The sequence below is a fragment of the Lactuca serriola genome, chromosome 9, assembly GCF_051521515.1.
Source record: "Lactuca serriola cultivar US96UC23 chromosome 9, Lser_US96UC23_V15, whole genome shotgun sequence".
Classification (NCBI taxonomy): Eukaryota; Viridiplantae; Streptophyta; class Magnoliopsida; order Asterales; family Asteraceae; genus Lactuca; species Lactuca serriola.
Window position 1 is genome coordinate 11,660,001 of NC_136416.1, and position 9,055 is coordinate 11,669,055.

General features: G+C 38.3%; 1 protein-coding gene and 1 pseudogene across 1 annotated transcript; one reads left to right on the forward strand and one right to left on the reverse strand.

Annotated features, from left to right (window-relative positions):
- Positions 1-1,157: 1,157 nt before the first annotated feature.
- Positions 1,158-2,932, forward strand: LOC145073126 (inorganic phosphate transporter 1-4 pseudogene; annotated as a pseudogene).
- Positions 2,933-2,991: 59 nt separating this feature from the next.
- LOC145073127 (actin-depolymerizing factor-like) lies at positions 2,992-4,317 on the reverse strand. Its single transcript, XM_079019686.1, has 3 exons — positions 4,137-4,317; positions 3,485-3,750; positions 2,992-3,383 (listed from the first exon to the last, which is right to left on the reverse strand). Exons 1-3 carry the CDS (start codon positions 4,158-4,160, stop codon positions 3,233-3,235), a joined length of 441 nt encoding a protein of 146 aa, XP_078875812.1. The 5' UTR covers positions 4,161-4,317; the 3' UTR covers positions 2,992-3,232.
- Between the last annotated feature and the right edge of the window lie 4,738 nt (positions 4,318-9,055).

The window sequence follows — 9,055 nt, forward strand, 5'->3', positions numbered from 1 at the left end:
TATATATATATATATATATATAAACTTTTCTAAATCTGCGAGACAAGACGCATGCTATCATGCTTGAAACCATTGTGTTCTTGTTAGATCGGTTAAGTTAATATCGGACATAAAACCAGTGAGTTCTTGTTATATATAATAATTATGGAGTAGGACAATGAGCAAAACCAATGGGTTGTTAGCATTGATACAACACTTTTATAAACTTGACATTTAATATAAATCTATAATTATATACATTCTTTTTTTTTTTGGTGTACATTCAAGTTGTTTAGTTTTTTGTAGTTTATACAATATACTTTAGTTTACTCTTCAGGTAAGTCATCACAGAGATAAGGAAGATAGGGTCTTGTATCGTTGTGTGATATATCAACACTCCTTTAAGAGACAGAGGCTCGATGAGTATATACAACAATATGTGGAGCAGTGATGGTGGTGGTAATGTTTGTTTAAAACGCACACGTGCGCGCACACACAAGTCATAAATCACGGTCTTAAAACATATGGATTTATCATGGTTTGTAAAACCTTAAGAATTAACATTGCTGCAATTTCCCGTCTTGCGCCATTTAGAACCCTGTCTAATTGATTTTTATAAATTATTACTCATTTCTGTACATACATAAAATTTCTGCAGCATCGCATAGTGGTACAACCCATGGTATACAAAATTTAAATAACAAATTACACAAGTTAAAAAACCACTTTCAACCAACACGAAACAAAGGCTGATTCAGATGATTCAGCCCAAAAAGAACTCGACTTGAGCTAGCATTTTTACTATCTACGAATACAAAAAGTTCGCCAAACACTTTTAACATTTTCAATAAATATGAAAACTCGAATTCAGAATAAAATCTAAAACTAGAGCCAGAATACAGTGTGTGCTTTAATAATCAGAAAATATGTTCCATAATTTTGTTCGACTTTGTTAACATCAAAATCATATATCTCTATGGCTAATCTGTTCTTGAAATATGCCTTCGGCAAACACCTCAACTCATTAATTTTGACACACAAAAAAGTCCAAATAGCTAAGAAATCAGACAAGAAATTTGCTGTCTTAAAATATACAATAATCTCAAAATCGTCAAACAATTTGATGATTTCCCATCACCAAAATTGTATTTTAGTCCCAAAATTGTATTGCTGTCAAAGGTATATTCTGTATTTCTTGTTTCTAACGTCCATCAAGAACACATTTGTGTATATTATTAATACACAACAGTTTTTTTTTCCTGATTAATCATTTCATGTAAAGTTAGCAATGGCTGGTGATCAACTTCAAGTGCTTCACGCACTTGATCTTGCAAAAACACAATGGTACCATTTCACAGCAATCATAATCGCCGGAATGGGTTTCTTCACAGATGCATATGATCTCTTTTGCATCTCACTTGTCACAAAATTACTCGGCCGGATTTACTACCATGTTGAGGGCCACCCAAATCCCGGCACACTGCCGCCCCAAGTGGCGGCGGCAGTCAACAGTGTCGCGTTTTGTGGAACCCTAACCGGTCAACTCTTTTTCGGGTGGCTCGGGGACAAAATGGGAAGAAAAAAAGTGTACGGAATGACACTTTTGATCATGGTGATTTGCTCCATAGCTTCCGGCCTTTCGTTTAGCAATGACCCGAAAGCAGTCATGATTACCCTTTGTTTCTTTCGATTCTGGCTAGGGTTTGGAATCGGAGGCGACTACCCGCTTTCCGCCACTATAATGTCGGAATACGCGAATAAAAAAACCCGAGGAGCTTTTATCGCTGCGGTATTCGCTATGCAAGGTTTCGGGATTTTAGTCGGTGGCATTTTCGCAATTATCGTGTCGTCATCGTTTAAAGCTAAGTACAACGTTCCGCCATATGTGACCGACGAATTCCGTTCCACTCCTCACCAAGCCGATTACATATGGCGAATCATCTTGATGTTTGGCGCGATTCCGGCCGGAATGACGTATTACTGGCGAATGAAGATGCCGGAAACGGCCCGGTACACTGCTTTAGTTGCCAAGAACGCGGGAAAGGCGGCAGCAGACATGGCACGTGTTATGCAAGTCGATATCGAAGCCGAACAAAAAAAAGTTGAAGAAATAAGCGAAAAAGATTCGAATTCGTTCGGTTTGTTTACAAAACAATTTCTCCGCCGCCACGGGCTCCACCTCCTTGGGACCACCACCACATGGTTCTTACTCGACATCGCGTTTTACAGTCAAAATCTCTTCCAAAAAGACGTTTTTAGCGCGATTGGATGGATTCCACCGGCGAAGACCATGAGCGCGATTGAAGAGGTTTTTAGAATCGCGAGAGCCCAAACGATAATCGCGCTTTGTAGTACGGTTCCCGGGTATTGGTTTACAGTTGCCTTCATTGACCGAATGGGTCGGTTCAAAATCCAACTCATGGGGTTTACAATGATGACAATCTTTATGTTCGCATTAGCAATCCCTTACAATCATTGGAAAGAACACGAAAACCGAATCGGGTTTGTGGTGATGTACTCTTTGACTTTCTTTTTCGCCAATTTTGGCCCGAATGCCACCACGTTTATCGTGCCTGCCGAGATTTTCCCGGCCCGGTTGCGGTCAACTTGTCATGGGATATCGGCCGCATCAGGAAAGCTCGGGGCGATTGTTGGTGCTTTCGGGTTTTTATATTTGGCTCAAGATAAAAAGAAACCCGATGTCGGGTATTCTCCGGGTATTGGTGTTAAGAACGCGCTTATTGTGTTGGGTGTTGTTAACTTTTTGGGTGTTCTTTTTACACTTTTGGTCCCCGAAGCTAAAGGGAAATCACTTGAGGAGATGTCGGGTGAAAATGAGGATGATTATGATGCGGTAAAGCCAGAAGATGTATCCAAGGTGGCAGCAACCTAAAGTTGTTTCATGTATCATGCCTTAATGATTATGTCTATTTGTTTTATGTTTAAATTGTACTTCTGCTCTTCATAAAGTCTCGTGTTTTCTTTAAAGAATATCATCTTTGAAGAACGATATGAATAGACACCTTTTGTCCATTGAGAGTTCACCCATACAGGGGTGTGTCATAGATTGGTTTATATTTGCATATAACAATATAATAGTATCAAGAAGATGATCAACTACATACGTAACTAGATACATGACAATTTGCATAAAGTAGAAATAATGGGAGGACGGGTACAAGATTGGTTGATTTTGTGTTGTTGTAGGGCAGGTGCCATTTATTTGAAACACAAGTTGAAGAAAGCTAACCAATCAGTATACGCGTTCCTTGAGCACATCAAGCTCCATTTCTGTAGGGTCGGTTGCTTGAATCTCATAATGAACACCATCCAACTCGTGTCTCAACCTGTCTTTTGATGTTGCATACAACATCTTGGCTCGAATCCTAGAGGATGCAGGTGACCTGAAAAAAGTCAAATCAAACACCATAATATCCATTTAAGTACACAAAAAGATAATCAAGTATGCTAGAAACGAATAGATCAAAAGAGATAGAAAGCTAACCAAGCGATGAAGAAAATCTTGCTCTTTTGACAGTTCTCAGAGGTGACAAAGTCATAGTCATAAATCGCGTATCTGCAATCATTCTCAGGCAAAGCTAATGTAAAATCGTCATAGCTTTCAGCAGGACTTCCAGTTTTCTCAACAACAACTTCGTTTTTCTTGTCATCAATCTTGAAGATCACATAACGGTGAGCCTTCTTTCTTTGCAGTTCCAAGAAGGTGCCTTTACAGTGATCAGCAACTCCCATTCCAGATGAAGCATTTGCCTATGAATCAAATATTTTTTTTTGTGTAAGATTTCGTAGGATCAATCGTTCTAGAAATCATAACTAAAATAGAAATCAATAGTTCCAAATAAACACCAAACAAGCACTTTAAACAACTTTACACAGGATCCCCTTTACGAACATAACCAAGTTCTTCAATCTTACAGAAAGTAGCAAAATTAGGTAGTAATTTAGAACAGAATAAAGCTGTAATTGCTACTGATTAACTGTAATCGATCGTCTACAGATCTCAAGCACGGGAACAGCGAAAAAAGAAACCTATAATTCCAAGAATTCAAAGACAGAAAAGAAAACCCTAGCTTCCGAAGTTGATTCCATTATTGATTAACAAAAACAAGAACTAAAGCAAGAGAATTTGTGCATACCCCTCCTCTGAATCTGAACGACATGAGTGATCTTGAAAACGAACCAAACCCCAGATGAAAAATGAAGAAATGAAGTGTGTATTTGTTGTGTGGATTGAGAAGGTAAACCACAAAATGAGAATAAAGATGAGCGGATGAGGGGTATTGATAGAGACTAAAAGTCTAAAATCAAAAATAAGATTGAATTCCAAATTCCAATTACGTAAAGATGAAATTTGGAAAAATTGGGGGGGCGGTGCGTAGAATCAACGCTGATATTAGTTTTCGTTTGCTGAGTTGGCAACTCGAGTCATGCTTGCGGGTTCCATTAACGATCCACAAGTGACACCACCAAGTTTCCGCGTCTTCTTTTCAAACATTTTTTTTTTCAAGTTTCCTCAATTCTACATGCTTTTTTTCTTCACATAACTATGTCTTTTAAATCATTAGGGTTATGCTACATACATATACATCTATCTACTCAATTAAGTTCTTGTTGTCATTGTTGATGGCCCCTGAATTTCAATTATGTTACAACTTATGTTTCAATATGTTGAGTTTATAGACGTATTCGATAAAACTAGCTGGAAGTTGGTGATTGGTAGTTATAAGCTGGAAGTTGATGATTAGTAGAAGTTGTAACTTTTATTTGTAAACGATTGTTCGGAAAAAAAAAATAGTTGAAGAATTTTAAAACATGACTTTTTTGATAACTAGATATGTTTTATTAGTAGAATTAATAAGTAATTAGTTTTTGATTGTTTTGGAGTTTATTAGTTATATAAGTAAAAATAGAGATGACTAGAAAACAAAAATAAATAAATAAATAGATAAAATAAGAAAATGAAACTTGTGAAATGGGAGGAGTAAATCAGTAAAGTGTCGCCACCGGACAAGTTTACTAGGAGACCGTCTAGATTCCGTAGTATATTTTTACACATTTTAGAATTTTTTTGGATCTTTTGATCTATTTTTCCCTTTTTATTCGTTTTATTATGTTTTAGGATATAAGAGTAATCTAAAATAGACTTTGTAAAAACTTTTACATGATTGTAAGGACTTGGTGCTCTTTCTATTTAAAGGAATTAGAATCTCTTTTAAGAAAAGCAACATAATTTGGTAAAAGATTCAGAGGCCTAAATTTCTAAATTGGTAGGCGAACGGTCCCTAGTTGAAATCTAAATTTCTAAATAAAATACTGAGTAAATTATGTTTTTGGTCCTTGTACTAATGTCATCTTTTTATTTTGTCCAACAAAGGATCATGTTTACTTTTGATGCGTAATTTATTTTTTATTTTTATTTTTCGCAACGATTTGGCCTTTATTTATGAGAAGTTAATAGCTCAAGTATTATGTTTGTAAAAACTACTATATTATCATTGTTGGTGATTTGTTATCATTAATGTTAAGTGTCATGTCATTAATTTGTTAACAAAAAGTGATCTAGATAAATATTAAACAAGTAATAAAGATGTAGAGTACATATTTGTTTAAGTTTGATCAAGTTTCAAAGTACACTATCATTTGGGGGTGAAGTCCCTGAATGAATGGAGGTCTGGGGGTAGCGCCCCTAAGAGCGGGGTCCAAGGAGTCCAAGGGGCAGATTCCTTGATGTCTAAACTCTGGTGATCATGCAGACTTGATGCCTAAACCCTGGCGACCATGCAGACTTGATGCCTAAACCCTGGCGACTATGCAGACTTAGTGTCCGTTGAGTAAACCATGGAAACGATGGATTTCATGTCAATTCCTTAGGATGATCCTTAGGAATGAATGAACGTGAGATAGCTGATTCTTAGGGTAGATTCTTAAGAATAAAGAAGATAATAGGGACGGGTAATTGGGTTGATTGTTTGATTGTTTAAACATAATAATTATATTATTGTGGGTTGAAAACCCGATGTACTCACCAGGTTTCCCAACCTGACCCACTCAGTTTATTTATATCACAGGTGTCGATATGAAGTTACATTACACTAACAAATTAAGGAGATATAAATCACTAGTGATAATGAGTGTAAGTTCTGTTTATGGTTATGTTCATGTATTGACGATGACATCTCAAATGTTTTAAAATGAATAAAAATACATTTCTTCATAAATGTTTTGATAACATATTTATCATGTTTTACTAGGAACAAATTCTGCAACATTTTTATTAAAAAAAGGTACTCTGATTAATGAATGCATGAAGCCCTTAAATCCATAAAGTTGGCACCTTTATGCCAAAAGAGTCCATGAGAACCCCATATCCGGAAGAACAAGGCTTTGGGACGTCCTAATCCCAACATTCATCCAATCCATGGCTAAAACATAACAATTTAACCCAAAAGAGAGATCTAAGCATCTAGCAATCAAGATAAGAACTTATACCTCAAACTCCTTGCAAAATAAGTAGTGATTCTGGATCCAAGACTTCCTTCTCAAAGCTTAGAAACTTCAAGATCTTCTAACTCTTTCACAATACAAAAAATGAACACCAAACTTCCTTCCAAGGCTCAAATGCTTGACAATGGAGGCTACAAGTTGTTTCATGGTTTGATAACAATGGAGGCAGATAAGGAGGCCAAACAAAGGAACTTAAGGCCTTTAAATAGGGTGCAACACCCTAAAAATTAGGGTTTCCTTACCAGATGCCAACACGCTGAGTTGAGGCACCTCAACACGTCGTGTTGGTTTATTTAGTCCCCATGATTCTTCCATCCTAAACACTTTGTGTCCAACTCAAAATAAGCTTTATTATCAATAAATTATCCTCAAGATTTCGAGCCTTACAACTCTCCCCCACTTAAATTAGATTTCGTCCTTGAAATAATTTCTTACCATATCCAGGCACGCTATACAGCCTGAAGAACACAACCACAACCCTGTCATACAACGGCCTTTCTAAATATACTAGAACCATCATTAGCATAGTTCTTCAAAACCAATAAAGAATGAATCCTCAATCCCTTATAGAAAACCAATCCTACCTCACCTCAAATCCGAAACCTAGAATCTTAGATGGCATGACTCCATGACAGACCTCCCACACTGAACCGCTACCATGCCAACCTCATTGAATTTCATACCAAACAACATGCTTTCAATACCCCGATCACCTTGATGCTTTAAAGGGAACAACATCACTGACCATATACAGCTACAAAACACTTATACTCGACAGAAGGCTCAGATAATCTTTCAACTAGAATATTCATCCCTGCAACGGTTAGACTCAGACGAGAGCTGCGCAATAGGGTCAAATCAATGCTCTGAGATTATTTAATCCCAATGCGAGTGACTTAGCATTTCCAAATCAACAAGTTACCCCACTCCCATATGAAACCTCAAATCACAACTACTGCCCGAAGCACCACATTGCCTCATGGTTGGTCCCAACTTGTCTGCCAACTATCTAAAATACCGGATTTCCGCCTGGCTGCTGAGTCAAAGGACACTCACACAGTCGCCCCACACGACTTCCGAAAGAAAACCTAACTGACAATAACTACATGAACCATCTCGTCACCAATTCCAATACTAAACTGAACGCTACTAGACCAACTATAGTCTTACATCTTACCTGGTCTCTCTCGACCTACCATTTTCTGATTCCGAACATGTTGTGGTCCTCCCACAACCTTGCGAACTGACCCACCCTAGCCTAAACCATCTGAAGAAAACCGCGAGCAAATCATAAATTTGCCACACTCTCACCACTGCACAGGGACCAGTGAATGCTAAAGGCCACCCCACGGTCTTACAACACTCCCACACAACCAAACCCAAGTGAATGCTATGTGTCACTTCGCAGTCTTACAACACTCCTACATCTGCGAACTAGTCATGAATGCTACAGGCCACCTCGCAGTCTTACAACACTCCCACTTGCCACAGTCATCACCCATGGTCTTACCACTAATCTATCAACCCGAACACATCCGAAGTCGAGTATGCACTCGACCAAACACTCAAGATGAACTTGATTCATGCCTGGAACCCCAACCTAGGTCCCTTAAAGTTTGCTTTCCGACACCAAGAAGACGTGAACCCAACAATGGGAATTTTTCCAAACTCCCATCCATACTATCCTCAATCCGGACGACCACTTAGGTCTCCTTCCTCCCCCAACGGGCATACGAAACTCATCCTAGATTCTCCCCTACTTTGATTCAACTAAGCTCTTAAAACACACAATATTTGAAGGATTCCCAATCCCTCTAACCCTCTAATGATCAATCTGCTGACAACCTGCGCTTCCTAATGCTAGTGATCCATTACTAGCCAAACTTAAAAGACTGCACAACCCCCGAAGAGCATCTGAACACTTCCCGAATCCCGGCAGCACTAATAACCCTGGATACTATAAAAGGATACCGCACATAATCCCCGAAGTCCAAAGAACATATGCTCAGACCAAAACCTCAGCAATAGACCACTTCCTTTGTCATTTCCAAAAACCAACCCAACATAATTCTAAAACGACCGAATCCTAAAAATGTTGGAGAATCATCATGCTGAACCCTGACCATAGGATTTCCACACAATGCTCCTGATCCGATCCCGACCAAAACCAGAATAATAACCAAACACTTGAAACCTGCGATACAATATGCAACCCTTACTAATCCACTAACGATTCATAGCATGCAATTGGAATATAACATTTCCTGAAGATATAATCCAAACATAAGCAGAGAAATAAACCAAAGGTATACTTACCCAAACTGATGCAAGATTACAAAACAACATAAATACTGATAAAAACCATGAAAAAAGCAAAAGATAACATACTCTCAATGTCGTCTGTTGTCCTAACCTCCCTTGTCTCACACTGCAATGGCTGGCTCATCTGCTTTGGGGCTCCTACTCTACCCTCTCGTCTATCGGTGATCCTCAAGGTAGCCGGAGCAGGCACATTCACTGCTCCTCCCCTCAACATCATAAAATCGGCCTT